The 17,290-nt window shown below is 37.7% G+C and overlaps 1 protein-coding gene across 3 annotated transcripts in view; it reads left to right on the forward strand.

Annotated features, from left to right (window-relative positions):
* The window catches only part of LOC121171444 (cytochrome P450 3A6-like), a 40,971-nt gene that overhangs the window by 5,961 nt on the left and 17,720 nt on the right, over positions 1-17,290 (forward strand). For all 3 annotated transcript variants that reach the window (XM_041003145.1, XM_041003146.1, XM_041003147.1), the window contains exons 4-7: positions 3,758-3,857; positions 7,496-7,609; positions 7,950-8,038; positions 10,489-10,637. In XM_041003145.1, the coding sequence (XP_040859079.1) occupies positions 3,758-3,857; positions 7,496-7,609; positions 7,950-8,038; positions 10,489-10,637 (452 nt within the window). The remainder of the gene's footprint in view (positions 1-3,757; positions 3,858-7,495; positions 7,610-7,949; positions 8,039-10,488; positions 10,638-17,290) is intronic.

Here is a 17,290-nt window from a genome sequence, read left to right on the forward strand (position 1 = left end):
CTCTATCATGAAGTGCAAGGACAGATTACAGGAAAAGAAAGTGATCTGGCAGTTGGCAGTGGGGGTTCATAGAGACCCTCTGTACAGAGAGAAGTGGCAATGAGGGTAGTGTTGCAGAGAACAGAGAGCACAATAGTGGCTGGTGAGCAGAGATCCAGACCCCAGCAACAGCCAAGGACCCAGCAGCAGTCATGGCTAGATTCTTCTGGCTGCCATGTAATTCATCTTACAAGTCAGCACTAAGGAGAAGAATTTGTCAACCAGAATAGCAAGGTCAAAAGACAAAAGAAGAGACTGAGGCACGATGAATGTTACTGAAGTCTCTTTAGCAAAGGAGAAAAAGATCTGCCCTCCCTCAGAGTTAATAGAGGATTAAATGGAATACACAGAATTCAGAAAACGGATTATACAGTTTGTGAGTAGCAATGTGAAGCACATGCAGGAGTTCAAGGAGTTTAAGGAATATGTTACATAGGAAATAGCAGCAATTAATCAAATGTAAGTTGATGTATCAGAAATAAAGAACACTGGAGCAAATTAAAAATACAGTAGAGAGTTTCAAAAATAGAATAGATGAAGCAGAAGAATTTCAGAACTAGAAGATATTTCCTATCAGCATGGGAGAACAAACAAAAATCTGGAAATAGAGTTGTGTCAAACTCAAAGAAATCTTGAAGAAATCAAAGATACTATTAAGAGGCCCAACAAAAGACTTATGGAACTACCAGAAGGTGCAGAATGAGAAGCTGCAATTAAAGGTGTAGTCAATTAATTAATGAATGAAAACATTACTAATCTTAAGAAAGAATTGCAAAACAAGATACAGGAGGTTAATAGAACTCCCAAGAGTGTTAATCAAAAGTGAACATCACTGAACACGTGATAATTAAGCTCTCCTCAGTCAAATAAAAGCAAAATCCTTCAATGTGCAAAGGAAAAAATTCCAAGGGGCCTATAGAGGAATCCTAATCAAACTGACAGCTGACCTCTCAGAGGAAACACTATTGGCCACAAGAGAACAGAGTGACATAGCCCAGATTCTAAAAGAAAACCATTTCTAACCCAGAATAACATATCGTATAAAAGCTCTTCTTTGTATTTGAAACTGAAGTAAAGTTCTTCCACAGTAAAGAGAAACTCCAAGAGTTTGCCTTTGTCAAACCACCTTTACAATTGATACTCAAAGATGTCCAAGTGGAAGAACAAAGGAATAACAGCTACCAAAACTAAAGACAAATGTAGGGAACATCCAAACAAAAGCCTAGAAGCAGACTAAATCAAAGAATACCCAAGCTTCCACTTATGACAGAGAATATACTATTTGTTATCACTAGGTGGAACCATCCCCAGAACTGACCATGTTATAGGCCACAAAACAAGCCTCAGGAAATTTTTAAAAGTCAAAATTGTACCATGCATCTTCCCATACCATCAAGGTGTGAATGTGGAGGCCGAGAAGTCAAAATACCAAGGAAGACCTGTAAACACATGGAGACTGAAAAATAAATCATCAAATGAGCAAAGGGTTAGAGAGGAAATCAAAGGTGAAATTAAAGAATTGTTTGAAACAAATGAAGGCATCAAGACAACATATCAAGAATTATCATACAGAATCAAGGGAGTGTCAAGAGGAAAGTTTATCTCCAGCAATGCTTATGTTAAGAAACTAGAAAGGACCCAAATAAATGAGCTAATCCTACAATTGAACAATTTAAAAAAGCAACAGGAAAGCAATTCCAAGAATGTAGGAGAAAAATTGAAATAATCAAAATAAGAAAGGAAATTACTCAAATAGAAACCAAATTGAATATACATCAGAACAATAAATCAAAGAGCTGGTTCTTTGGGAAAATCACCAAAATCGAATCCCTACTAGCTCAACAAATCCCCAAAAGGAGGAAGAAAATACACATCAATAGCATCAAAGATGAGAAAGGAGATAACAACAGATACCTTGGAATTACAAAAAATCTTCATGAACTAATACAAAAAAAATATGTGAACAAATCAGAATATCTAGAAGATATGGATAGATTTTTGGACACATAAAATCCACCAGAACTAAATCAAGAAGCAATTAACAACCTGAATAGATCTATAAGATGGACTGAGGTTGATTCAGCAGTTAAAGCCATTCCAACCAAGAAAAGTTCTGGACCAGATGGCTTCATTGCTGAATTCTACCAAACTTTTCAAGAGAGCTTACCCCAATCCTCTAAGGCTTTTCCAAACAATAGAAAGAGAGACAATTCCTCCAAACTCTTTCTATGAAGCCAGCATTACCTTAATACCACAGCCAAAAAGAGAAGGAACAGAAAAAGAGAACAACAGACAGATATCCTTGATGAACATAGATGCAAAGATCCTCAACAAAATAGTAGCCAAAAGGAAGCAACATCACATCAGGCAGATCATTCACTGAGACCAGGTGGGATTCATCCCAGGTATGCAGGGATGGTTCAAACTTCACAATTCACTAAATGAGATACATCACATCAACAAATTAAAAAAAATAATAAATAAATAAAGAGCACATGATCATCTCAATAGATGCAGAGAAGGCATTTGATTAAATTCAACACTATTTCCTGCTGAAAACCATAAGCAAGATTGGCATAGAAGGAACAATCTACCACACAATCAAAGCAATTTACCAAAAACCCATTGCCAGCATAATATTAAATGGAGAAAGAGTGAAAGCCTTTCATCTAAAATCTGGAACTAGACATGGATGCCTAGTGTCACCATTACTCTGCAACATAGTATTGAAAATCCTTGCCAGAGTTGTTAGGCAAGAAAAAGGAATTAAAGGATCCAAAATCGAATGAGGAACTGAAAGGATCTGTATTTGCAGATAACATGTTTTGATACATAGGAGAACCAAAACACAGTTGATACACTATTGGATCTCAGAAGAGATTTTGGCAGGGTAGCAGGATATAATATATATTTTATATAAAATATATATATATATATATATAAGACAAATATGTGTTGCTGGTGTATACAAATGGTTGCATGGCTGAGAAATTGTAAGCATTGTCCACTTTAAGATAACAGAAATCTTAAATACCTAGGAATTAATCAAATCAAATATGTGGATTTTCTAAGATGAAAATTATTAAAGATTAAGAAGAAAACATTGAAAAATGGAGAAACTTACCATGTTTAAATGAATGGCAAGATCAACATCATCAAAATGAACATATGATCAAAAGTAATATACAGATTCAACACAATCCCAATTTGAATTCCAACAACATTCTTCTCAGAAATGGAAATGAGAAATGATGATACAAAAGTTCATGTGGAAACATAAGAGACCCCTAATACCCAAAGCTATCCTGAAGAATAAAATTCACTCTTGAGGAATCACAATTCCAGACCTCAAGACCTACTAAAGAGCAGTGGTCATCAAAACACTCAGGTACAGATATAGAGAAGATCAATAGAATGGGATAGAAACACAAGAAGGGAGCTTGTGCATGTATAGCCAACTAATTTCTAACAAGAAAACTGAAAACAATCCAGCAAAAAAGCCTGGTCTATTCAACAACTGCTGTTGGGACAACTGGATATCAGCATGCAGAATTAAGAAGCATCTTACTCTAACTTGAACCAGGAAAGGATGTTGCTTTGTGTTGTACAAAAGGGATGTAACAAACATAATCTCAGGATCAAAGTGTGGTTCCTGGGCTTAGCTGTGGCTGCTGCATCAGGCTGGTCATGTTTAATCATTTCTGTTTCCCCATAATAGATTGTTTGAGGGTCGGCAGCCTGTGCTGGTCATCACTGATCCAGACATGATGAAAACAGTGCTTGTGAAGGAATGTTACTCTGTCTTCACAAACCGGCGGGTAGGTATTGGGATATTTTTCAAGCTTAAGTATTAATTGTTATTAAATATTAATTGTTGAGCACTTGTTCTTAAATATTAGATATTCACAAAATGATCAGGGAAGATTCATGAGTGTTTCATTTTGTTTTTTTGGGTGACACTGTGTGTAACTACAAAATTAGTGAATTTCTCCAGTAGCAGGTAGACAAAAAACTGTATTCATATTTCATGTTTCACCTCTCTCTCTCTTTCTCTCTCTCTCTTTCCTATGTGTGTGTATGCATGTAGTTAACTACATGAGACAGATGTGTAGATTTGTATAGTTAGCAACACAAACAGATCAGAACTCTTCCATTGGAAAAAACTCACTTTTACTCTTTTGTTAGAGTGACAATATGTACCGTATCCCTTACTTTTAACAGATTCCTTGTAAGATTTTTTGCTTTTTATTCAGAGAAGGTCAATTTCTTCTTATTCCTAAGGTTAACTTTTTTTCATAGTTGAATGAAAAAAATTAAATTGTTTTTTCATAAAGTTTAGTTGATAATGGGTTCCCCCTGCTCCCCCATCCAAGTTCCATATCCTCTACTTTTTTCCCATCTAGTCTCACAATGCATGTCTTGAATTTTCCCAAGTCCATCATGCTGCCGCTGGAGTGTCTCCCAACCCTTTGGTAGACAATGTCCTTTCTATCATTGTTATTGGTACTGTCCATAAATAACAAACAACTAGTTCTCATTTTACCTTCATTAGGGCCCTGGGATACAAGCATGAACTCACTACCGAGTGATTAACAGTCTCCTACATGCTTTTGTTCATTGTGCTTTTAATATCACGTCTGAAAATTCTTTGCCTAGCACTTCTGTGTTTTATACTTTATGTATATATATATAATCTATTTTGACTTAGTATTTATGTCAGGTATGCGGTTTAGACCACTGTTAATTTTTGGACTATGTGCTACCCAATTGTTTCAACATTCCTTCACTCACTTCATTGAACTGATTTATCACCTGTGAAAATCAGGAGTGATTGTGTGGGTCTAGGTTTTATTATCTGTTCTATTGTACTGATCACTCTGTCTAATCCTCCAATAATAGCAGTGTCTTGGTTATGGCAGCTCTATAATAAACCTTACCATGTAGTGTGAATTCTCCCACTTTATTTTTCAGGACTGGCTTAGCTGTTCATGTTCTCTTGTCTTTCAATACAAATACAAATTTAGGATAGTTCATTTGTCTGCAGCAAAGTGCAGATGAACTGTGTTAGAGTCTGTGTCCTTAGAGTTGTGACTCTGTCAGTCTATCACCGTAGCATGCCTCTCCATTGTGTTAGGTTTCTTGGATTCCTTTCATTAACATATTGCTATCAGCATATACTATCTGTCTATCCATCCATCTATCTATCTCTATGCATATGTGTTAATTCTTTACCTAAACTGCTTATATATATTGGAAGTGATTGCAAGTATATTTATATTATATCTTCATAAGTTTAACAAGAGAGAATGATTTCATCTGAATTCTGACTGATGGGAATAGTAAAATGTTGAGTTTCATATTGACTGAAAGTCTTTTCTTCTACTTGGTTTTTTTTTGTTTGTTTCTTTTTTTGTTTTTTTTGTTTTTTGTTTTTTTTTTTGTTTTTTTTTTTTTGGTAAAACACCATCTTTTTTTTTTTAATCAAGTTGAGAAATGTGCCTGGAATTCTGTTTTAATTATTTTCTTGCACAATATTAGAAATGCTCATTTTAAACGATCTATAGCTTTAGAAGATGGAAAAATATTCCTAGATTTTTGAGTTACTTGACCCGTTTTGGGATGGTCGATCTCACTCTCTTTTTCCTTTTCCTCTTGTGGTGATATTGAGAAAAATGGACTTCCATACAACCTCACTATTTCTTCAGAATACCAAATACGTTTAATTTTTAAAGATATATTTATTGTAATTTGAAGGGCAGATTTTTCAGTGATAGAAGTTGAGATATAGAGGAAACTCTCCCATTCACTGGTTCACTCTATACAAGGCTCCAATGGCCAGAGCAGATTTAATCAAAGCCGAGCTCCAGGACCTTGTTAAGGGTTTCCCATGTAGGTGCAGGGGCCAGATAACTTCATCATTCTTTGCAGTTTCTCCAGGTTATATGCAGGGAGCTGGATCAGAATACTGGTATAGGATGTCAAAGCTAATATAGTTTCCCTGAACTGCAATGAGAGGTTTAGTATGAAATGCCACATGCTGGCCTCGCAAGTAAGTATTAGTCTCAGAAATATTATCTGTTTAAAAAAATCATTGTACAAATGTGTAAGTTTTTTGGTTGCATATAATGCAATTTTTTTCATTCTACTGTATAGTATTTCAATAAATAAATGTAGAATCAATGGATCAGGTAGTTAACATTTTCAATCTTTAATTTTGTAAAGAGTTTTCATTAAATATACCAGAAGTCTGTTACTGAAAGTGGTGGTGATGGCAGAGAAAGAATGAGAGAGTTGGTGAAAGAGAGTAAGAATGAGACTTAGAGCATGAACATCCATCAGTTACTTAACTCCCAAACTAGTGTAATTGCCAGAGCTTGGCCCATTTGAAGCTAGGAGCCAGGAGCTTCTTCTGGGTTTTCCACATGGATACAGTAACCAAAGTGTTTCATTCATTCCCTATTGCTTTCCTTGTCCATTAGAGGGAACCCGGATCATAATAAGAGCAGTAGGTGCCCTTATTGGGTCTGACTGACACTGTTCCTTCTATTTTCTTATATTTTGTTTAAGCCAGGGCCTATGAAATATTCTCTTTCAGCGTTTCATTCAATGATAATGATAATAATAATAATAATAATATACATTATTATGAAGTATAGAGGAACCACTCTTGTATCAATCCCTAAATCTTATTACGGCACAGTGTTATGGTGCCTGCCTTTCAACATCCTTCTCTGTTTCCTCCTGCAGTCCTTCAAAGCCTGCAGCAATACATTGTGTTCACAATAGGCTATAAAACTTGTACACATGAGAGAAACATTTGGTGTTTGTTTTTCTATGTAAGGGTTATTGGGCTTAAGATAACAAGCTCCTGTTCCATCTATTGAGCTGCAAATAACAGGACTTCAGAGTTAGTTCTTTCTTTGATACTATGATTTCATTGTCTGGAGGGCATACATATATGGAACAGCTAAACCTAAATGAAATGTATTTTTACTTTTTAAGGAAAGTTCTCCTCTTTTATCAGTTGTGATCCATGTGCATGTTTTTGTGTATAGAGGGTGAGCAGAGGGATGGAAAACAAAATTGATTCAAATAAACATATAGCTTTTGTGAACCATATGGTCTTCCACCAGCAACTCATTTCTGTTCTGCTCTATATTAGAGGATGCTCTGGTATCCTATTTCTGTTTTGCCTCCTGGAAGGACAGATTCTCTGACTTATGGCACATTGACTTTTTATAGGAAAATGGAAGAAAAATGGCTCAGACCATAGCAAATCTACTATCCTATGTGGCTAGGCATTTGGAATAATATTTATTGAGCACATAATCGTAGCATGCCAACTGGTATACTTCCACTAAATACTTTTGAAATGACTGATGTATGTAACAAATATTTACAACAATGATGATCCTTAGAACTTACGCACAATGAAATGTCTTTATTTGAATTCTAGTCTTTTGGACCAATGGGATTTATGAAAATTGCCCTTGTGAACTCTAAGGATGAAGAATGGAAGAGACTTAGAACACTGGTGTCTCCAGCATTCACTAGTGGAAAACTCAAGGAGGTAATAAATTAGTGGATTTTTAAGTAGAAACTTAGCTGAGTCTGGAAACAAGTAGAAAGGAAATCCTAGTGAATTTGAAGGGGAAAATTCATTGGGCTCAAGGTTTCTCAAAATGATCTTTTTGTGTATGTGACCTAGAAGAGACATTAGATGTTGCTGAAATGCCTCTTTTGTGGTAATCCATTCCTTTTGACTTGGATATTTATTTTAACTGTGAATTATGTGGTGCATACTTAGACCAAAGTCACTCCTGCATGCATTAGAAAACTATTTCCTTATGTGACTTGAATCTCTGCATCTCACTGTGGCTGGTGTTGTGTGTGTGTGTGTGTGTACCTAGATGTTACCCATCTTTGTCCATTATGGAGATGTGTTGGTGAAAAATCTGAGTCAAGAAGCAGAGAAAGGCAAGCCCATCAATGTGAAAGAGTAAGTAGTAATATATTTGTGGGGTTTGGTGCTCTTTCAGTGCATGGCATGGATTTGAAATTGCCCTTCTGGAATCCCTAGAGTGAGCATACAACAGCAGGTATGCTGTGTAAACTCCAATGATTCAACCAGGAAGTTCCAGACCCAACTCAAAGGGAGCTGGGTACAGATTGGGCCTTCTTTAAATTGAGCATGAAACAGAGTTACTAGCTTGACTGTCACCTTGAGTACTTGAGAGACAAAATTCAAGTGTACAAAGAAGGAACATGATTGTATCAAAGTTAAAGTTTTGTTTGTTTTTGTTTTGGTTGATGGTGTGGAATAGGCCTAGGGCAGTAGGGGAAGCATTTGGTACATTTGGGGAAACAAGCTCTATGCCAGGAGGGTCCCAGTGTATATGTAGGAAGAACTGAAATGCCTTCAGGATATTGCTAAGGATAATAGAAAAATGCTAAATGTTGCAGTATGTTTTTTACTTTAAAGTTCTTGAATATGTGGAGAGAGAAGGCCCAGAAAAGCCTTTGGGGTTGACAATAAAATAATTTGTTATCCCAATTAAAAATAATTTCTTATTTATGTAAGTATATTTATTTGGTGTGATGAGAGGCCTAGAGTATGGCATATGTTCTGTCTCCTGATCCTAAATATCTGCAATAACTAGGGATTAGGCCAACCAAGAGGTAGCGATTCAATCTAGTTCTCACCTGGGTGTTGAATAACACCAGTGCATGAGCTGTTCCTTGGTGTCTCCAAGAACATGCACTCTGAGGAAGCTGGGGTTTATTAGTGGAGCTGACATTTGTCCTGAGGACTTACACGTGGAATGCAGCATCCCAAACAGCATCCTAACTGTGCTATTCTGCTCCTCTAGTCAGTATGGGCTAATTTTGAATTATTCAGTAGTAGACTTTGCAAATGACAAAATCTTGGAGAAGCAGGGAGCATATCATATATTTATGAATTCTTCCTAATAGTAGGTTTAATGGAGATTTATTCTTATACTTATTCATGGTTGTCTCTGATTTTAAAGTGAATTCTACCTTCAGGGCCACGTCAGATTCTGGTAATGGAAAATAGGGTGTATGTTAGCGGTTTGTGAATGGATGGAGAGAAGGAGAAATGAAGTTCCTGCAATTTAGAGCAGAGTGCTGATGTTTAGTAAATTGCTAGGGAAAGAGCATTTTTCCCATTGGTTTCTGGTATGAGGCAAGACCTGGACCCATGTCACCTAATTTATTATTATTATTATTATTATTAATTGCATTGCATTATGTGACACAGTTTTATAGGCACTGGGATACACCACCCCTACCGAAACCTCTCCCCATGGTGGATTTCTCCACCTTGTTGCATTACCACAGTTCAAATTCAGTTGAGATTCTTCCATTGTGAGTATTTACCAAGTATAATGTCCAGCATTTCATTATCCTGGTAGGTCAAAGATTTCTTGGTGAGACCATCTCTGGTCTGAAGGTAAACCCTGCAAACTATCATCCAAATCAATTAAAAGCCCCAACATAACATCAACAACAATTTACAACATTATGGCATTAATTGACATTGTATTGATTAACCAATATATTAATAGGAAAATCCAGGTTCTTAATCACATCCTGTGACTTCATAGACATTTCGATTTTGGTTTATATTCAACCGGGTTCTATACACCTCAAAATGGCTATAGATTACTATTCAGGTGTCTCGTATCTATACTCATTCTCATTTGATCTTAGAAGCTGAGCAGGGTCAGGCCAGGTTAGTAATTGGATGGGAGACCGCATATCACCTTCTTGAGTCCCTTAGAATGAATGCGTTATTTCACCCTGTCCTGCTAAATCTTTAGATCTTACACACCAGTTTCAAACACATATAGCACCCACTTCTGTAATCTATGTTTTTATGGTCTTTAGCTCTGCTTGAGTGTAGATACATGCCTAATATTTCTGGGGTCCCTGCTACCCCTAGGACAAAGACAACTGCACATTTCACCCTTGACATGTGTGAGTGTGAGTAACAGAATAATGTTCGTTCTGATTATCTAAGTTGGAGTTTTATTTTTTTTAACAAATACCTTTATCTCAATAGTAGAGAGGTGGATATATCCTATTTGCTGGTCCACCATGCTAGGTATTTCTGAACTCATGAATGTCCTGCACGTGTGATATGATGACAAGCTATTAAACTACAATCTTCTGCACTCCAGTATGTGTTAGCATGAAGCTAGATCAGAAATGTGGTCGGCTGGGCTTAAGCCTGAATTCTGACTGTTGATGTGTGTTTACTAAATGTAAGCCACTGAGGCCCTATGCTGCGTCCGGGTGTGGTCCAGGAATGGTTTTGCAGTCTACCTGTTGTGCTTGATATGTGCTTTCTCAGCACTTCCTGCTGCATGTGTGACTCAAGAATGGCAGATAGGTGCTGGTTTTAATTGTTCTTGTGTCTCTCTATAGAATCATTGGGGCATACAGCATGGATGTGATCACTAGCACATCATTTGGAGTGAACATTGATTCCCTTAGAAACCCAGAGGATCCCTTCTTGAAAAACCTCAGGAGGCTAAATAATTATGATATCTTTAGTCCTTTCCTTTTCTCAATAAGTAAGTATTGCACTATTTATTCAACTTTTTAAAATATGTCTTACATATTATTAATAAGCAATAAAATACTTATTTTAAATATATAGTTAAGCCACCGTTGTTGGCAACTCTAGAACATTTTTGTCACTTCAGTAATTCTGTTCCTTCTCTCATCACTCCTTTCCCCCTGTAGCACTCATCTTTTATCTCCATAGATTTAATATTTCTTAAACTGTATTCAAATGGAATTATTCCACACAGGTTCCCTTGTGATTGGTTTATTTCAATCATTGTTAGGCAGCAAGTAAGGTTCCGTTATGTAACTTTCAATCTTTTGTCTATCAAGGGATTCACTGTTTTTTGGACATTTGAATTGTTATTGCTTTGGCTTGAAAAGTGTGGTCATTATTTATTTTAATTTTTTGTTTTAACATCCATTTCAAACATTTGAATATATATGTAGTAGTAGAATTAGTGGCAATAATTCTATGTTTAGCTAATTCAATAACTTTCAAGTGTTTTTCAGTAATACCTGGATGATTTTGCTTTCTTACCTGGAGTATGTAAGGATGAACTCTTTCTCTTTCTTGCCAGTGTTTGACTCTTGCATTTTCATCATATAGCCTTTCTATTGGATACAGGTCATAACCCATGCTGGTTTTAATGTTCATCCTAAGTTGATAATTACATAGCCATCATTCACCATTGTCATGCTTTCTTTCGAGAACTGTATATTCAAGTTCCAGTGCCATTCAGTTAAATTATTTTTTCCTGTGTTATTGAATTGAAAGGATTCCTTATATTGTAGAGAAAAGTCTCTTTACAGGTAAATGGTTTGTAAGATTTTCTCCTGTTCTGGTAGTATCTTTCAGCACTCTACACAGTTTCTGTGCAAGGATAAATCATTTTTTGTTTGTTCCACTATTAATAGTTTCTAAATAGCTTTTTCATCTTATGATACAATTCCATAGGCTCTTGGATTTCCCTTAACTCCTCTGTAAATTCCCACCCCTGTGAGTTCCCCTATATTATGGCAATAGTACAGTTAGTAATAATCAGTCATAAGTCCAACATTCTGCTATTTAAATGTACCCTGATATTGCAGGTATGGACAATGGCTGAGAGTTTAGGTCTGTGGGCATCTTTTACTCTAAATAGTTGCTGTGTAAGTGCAAATGATTAATGTGTGATAATGTATGATTTGTGTATTTTCCTTTTATTGCTTGTGATTTGATTATCAAGTCTAGGAATCCATTGCCAAATCTGAAGTCATGACCTCAAACCTCTTGGCTTTCTGCTAGAATCGTACAGCATTATATCTGCTGCATTTTAAGTTGATGCATTTTGGGTTTCTAAAACAGTTTATATATTATGTATTGAATATACATATTACAATATATAATATTGCATATATATATATAATTTGAAAAGCAGAATTAATATGATGGTGATTATTGTTGTGTGGAGAGATGACAGCGAGAGATTGAGAGCCAAAGTTTCATCTCTGATATTGTTTATATTGCAGATTTCCTCAAGTTTTTGGGACAGGGCAAGACCAAATCCAGGAGTTAGGAGATTCATGAAGGTCTTTACTCAAAGCAAGGGCCTTAGAACTTCTCTCATCTTCTGCTACATTTCCAGGCTACATAGGCAGGAACCTGGATGGGAATTTGTGCAGCCAGGACTTGAACAGCACCCGTATGGAATGTCTCTGATGCAGAAAGACACTTAATTTCTCACAACATAGTGCCAGTCCTTGAGTTAGCTTTGAACAGAATGATAAAAAAGACTCTCTTTTCTTTTTTGACTGTGATTGTCCAATTGTAGCAGCACTAATTGTTGAACTAAATAGGCCTCTCCCTTACATGGAAATAAATCATTCGCGTTATTCAGTGCGACAAAGGAAATAAGGATTACTTCTGGTGTCTGTTTCTTTTATTTTGATCTCTGTCTATACTGATGGTCCTATACTACTTGCTGTGGTGTTATAGCTTTCCATTTGTTGAAACTGGGAATTCTGAGAGTGATTTTCCATCTGTTGATTCCTTCCTCAAATAGCTGTAACATTTGGAGTTGAGCTAATCTGAAGCCAGTAGTCAACATCCTTTTCTGGTCATTGCATAAATTCATGTATTTTTGAAAAGTGAGGTTTACAGAGAGGAGGAGAGACAGACAGTAATATTGTCTATGCATTGGTCTACTACCCAATTGGCCATAACAACGGGACCTGAGCTAAGGCAAAGCCAGGAGCTAGGAGCTTCTTTCCTGGATTTCCATACAGGAATAGGGTCCCAAGGCATTGGCCCACCTCCACTGGCTTCCCAGGTCACAAGCAAGGATGGGTGAAGGAGCAGCAAGAACATGAACTGGTGCCCAAATGGGATCCTGCCTTATGGAAGGCAAGGATGTTAGCCACTAGGCTATTGTGCCTTGCCCTGATTGAGTCATTTCATCTGCAGATAGATTATTGCTCAGGTTGCCACTGCCCAGGACCTGATATCTAATATTATTATCAGAGTAATATTAGTTCCATAGTATGCATGTGGAAGTATATATTCTTCCAAATATATATATATATATTTTTTTTTTTTTAAAGAATTTTTTTATTATTTTTTCATTGGAAAGGCGGATATACAGAGAGGAGAGACAGAGAGGAAGATCTTCCGTCCGATGATTCACTCCCCAAGTGAGTGCAACGGCCGATGCTATGCCGATCCGAAGCCAGGAGCCTCTTGCGGGTCTCCCACACGGGTGCAGGGTCCCAAAGCTTTGGGCTGTCCTTGACTGCCTTCCCAGGCCACAGGCAGGGAGCTGGAAGGGAAGCGGGGCTGCCGGGATTAGAACCGGCGCCCATATGGGATCCTGGGCATGCAAGGCGAGGACCTTTAACCACTTGCGCCACCGCGCCAGGCCCCCAAATATATATTTTTTTAAAAAGGTAATGTTATTAGTTTACGATACAGTTCCATTAATTCTGGATTTTCCTCTGCTGCCTCCTAAATTACCTTCCCTTCATTAATATTCCCTATAGTATTTTAACAATATAGTCCATCATAAACAGTCCATCATTCTGTTGTTTAAGTGTATCTTGACATTGTAGTTATGGACAATGGCAAAGAGTCCATCATCCTATTGTCAAGATTTTTTTTTTTTTTACAGTTTTATTGGAAGTTCATCTGTGATTTGAAAGTAGAGTTGAACGAACCATTTTATCTTCACACTGTTTATGAAAGAGTCTATGACATAGTCATTATACATGTCCTTAATGAAAAGCCATAAAGCAAAAGCAGTCATATATGAAAAGGGGTGAATTTACACCATGAAGTCATGAAGTTAAATAACATGCTGCTGAATGACAAATGTGAAACTGATGAAATGAAAAAGGAAGTAAAAGTTTTCTGGAAGAAAATTATGCTACTGTATGACCTATGTGTCACTGAACAAACTTATAGGAAAAAAATCTTTAGAAATAAAATAAAAGCAAAAATATTGTAACTCATGAAATGTGGCCAAAACAGTATTGAAAGGGACATTTATAACAAGAGATGCTTACAAAAGAATCAAAATATCTCAAATGAGTGATCTGATAAAGCAGCTCAAAGATTATTAAAACAGGAAAATGAACAGGGATTTGGAAATGATAAAGAAAATCACATCAAAATGAATTGAAACTAAAAGACTATAAATTGCATCAGGAAAGAGTAGTTTTTATTTTTTAACATACTTTTAATGATGTTTATAAGTTGATTCAAGTAGAAAAGGTTTAGTATCAGGGCAAAATGGGTCAAACCATTGTATTCACATTTTCTTCTCCTTCTTCCTGTTTATGGGGAAGGGGACTGTAAGGAGAGAAGCCACACTCAGCGAGCAAACCGTCTCAGGACCCAAGGAATAGAGCATGGCACCTGCTGTCATTGTAACATCCTTGATATGGAGCATGCCACAAGGGTTCTGCTCAAGTAGTTTCAATGGTTAAAAAATGATTTTGATCTCACTGATGCAAAGATGAGGATATTTTTCCAAGCCCCAGTTGTTGACACAGTCCACTTCTAGGTCTCCGTTGGCTCAGAAATGTGTTGTCATGCTTCACTGTAGTGGTTGACCAATTTGACTACTCTCTTTCCACCGCTGTGGTACCAGGTGTCCTCTGCAGGCTCCAAATGTCTGACATGTCTACCATGTGCTTTTGGGTATGCTGTCCACAGCACTGTCAAAGCCACTTGGGAGGCCCAATTGGGACACATGCACTCCACTGACAGTCCACTGATCCTGCTGCTCTCCGTGGTTGGAATTATGAGTTCAGCAGTATTGTTTGGGGATCCTCATAGCAATCTTTTATATTTGACCTAACTCTTTTGTGTATACCCACCTTTACAGGGTACAAGTTTTTCTTTCACCAATGTCACCTTGGTTCACCTATGTTATCTATGATTAACACAGGTAACACATAGGTTACCTATGTTCACACTGGTAATTGAAATTGCTAGGTCAGATCTATCTCAAGCCTCATTGATTTTTTAACTTAATTATTTGTTTTTGTTGTTGTTGTTGTTGTTGTTGTTTATTATCAGTTTACAATACAGTTCAGTCAGCCCTGGGCTTTTCCCTAGACCATTCTTTAATCCCACTCCCAGCCAATGAGTTTTTCCATATCATTACAACAACATTGTTCCTCATAGACTGTCATAAATCCATCATTGTGGACATGACAATTCTAGTGTTCAGCATCCCATTGTCAAGTAGTATCCAACATTTTTACTGGGAGTCCATCCTTGATCTAGACGTAGAGACGCATACTGAACCACATCCTCACATTTGAACTTGTCAGTCTCCACTCCACAGTCAGTATAAATCCCTTAAGCTAAAAACCACAACAGCAGGGACCCAAAATATTCCCCCGCAGCATCAGATAGCAGATGCTGGCAATGCAGACTAATCTGTAAGGTTAAACTACAAAACTATCTGGAAAGTGCATGAGCCAAGTGTGGCAGTGGAATATGAAAGAAAGAGTGGGCACCTCCCTCTTGGGTTACCACTCCCACTGCAGAACATGAAAACCAGGACTTGGGCAGCGATGGCTAGACACAATGGCACCCACCAACATGTGTGTGGGCTGGATGGTGGAGCTGCATAGGATATACTGGGCTTTAATGCCTGATGACACATATGAGAGCTGAATGGGATGTGTGAAAGACTGGACTAGTCTGCTGTAAATAATGGCAAGCCTGGGAAACTAGGGCAGGGTGGGCATGGTAGGGATTATTGTGGGTTGATCTGACAATGCTGTGGCTCCCACTGGTTTATGTGATCACCAAATGTGAAGTGGGCAGAATCAAGCTGCAATGCAAACACCCATTGGTTCTTTTAGAAGACAGGGCCAGAAACTGAACCAACCCAGCAACCGCAACTACCATCTGATTGGGGTGATGGACTGTGCTGCACTTGCACTTGCAAGTACACACAAGAACATGGTCTAGGATCACCTCTGACAAAATTTCTTTGGGGATCTCCCCAGTTGAACCACTGGACTCAGAACCCTAACCATGAAGAGAAGTGCAGGTTCCATGGTGTGCCATGGATTGCAAATGCAGGATCTGAGCCTCCTCAGTGGCTTAGACAAAGCAGTGAACAGCAGAATCAGGTGCATGGAGGATATGGCAGTTTATCAGAACCTGCAGAGGATACATGGTACCACAACAGAGGACAGAATAAATTAACTATCCCAGCTATATAATGACAGTGAAAAACTGTGCAAATGGAGACTTTAAGGTGGACTATGCCAGCCAGTGGATTCTACAGCGACTTCATCATAATTGGAATGGCAAGAATGGCATCAATTCATAACTGTTGAATTATCAACGCCACTTAAGTAAGACCCTCAGAGCATGGTCCACATTCCGGGCCTTGGTTCAAAGCGAGGCTGGTTGGGGCTGTTCCCTTTATCTCCACCTTTACCCCAGATTTAAAGAGAGAGAGAGGGAGAGGGAGAGAAAGAGAGTGAGAGAGAAATGGAAATAATATCTTTATTCATGTTCCTGTAACCTTTGAACCCTTGTGCCCTAATTAACAATGTAAAGATTTTCAAGAATAAAGAAGTTTTTAAAAAGCCATAAAACAGGGCTCGGTGCGGTGGTGCAGTGGTTAAGGTCCTCGCCTTGCACGCCTGGGATCCCATATGGGCACCGGTTCTATCCTGGCAGCCCCACTTCCCTTCCAGCTCCCTGCCCGTGGCCCGGGAAGGCAGTCGAGGACGGCCCAAAGCTTTGGGACCCTGCACCCGTGTGGGAGACCCGAAACAGGCTCCTGGCTTCGGATCAGCATAGTATCGTCCCGTTGTGCTCACTTGGGAAGTGAATCATCAAACGGAAGATCTTCCTCTCTGTCTCTCCTCTCTGTATATCCGCGTTTCCAATAAAAAAAAATATAGTAATAAAAATAAATCTTAAAAAATATAAGCCACAGAAGAAAGCCAACAACAGGAAGAAAAAAAGATTGTTACAGTTCCATGAAGATAATAACCTGTCACTGGATATGACAGTCTTCATTACACAGTTACTGTGCAATCCCTTAAAAAAAAACCACAAAATAAAGTCAACAACAGGATGAAATGAAGAAATTAAAAATACCATGAAGTTAAATAACATGATATTGAATGACTAGCATTTGCTCAAGAA

The sequence above is a fragment of the Ochotona curzoniae genome, unplaced genomic scaffold, assembly GCF_017591425.1.
Source record: "Ochotona curzoniae isolate NIBS_2020 unplaced genomic scaffold, NIBS_Ocur_1.0 scaffold_2656, whole genome shotgun sequence".
Lineage (NCBI taxonomy): Eukaryota > Metazoa > Chordata > Mammalia > Lagomorpha > Ochotonidae > Ochotona > Ochotona curzoniae.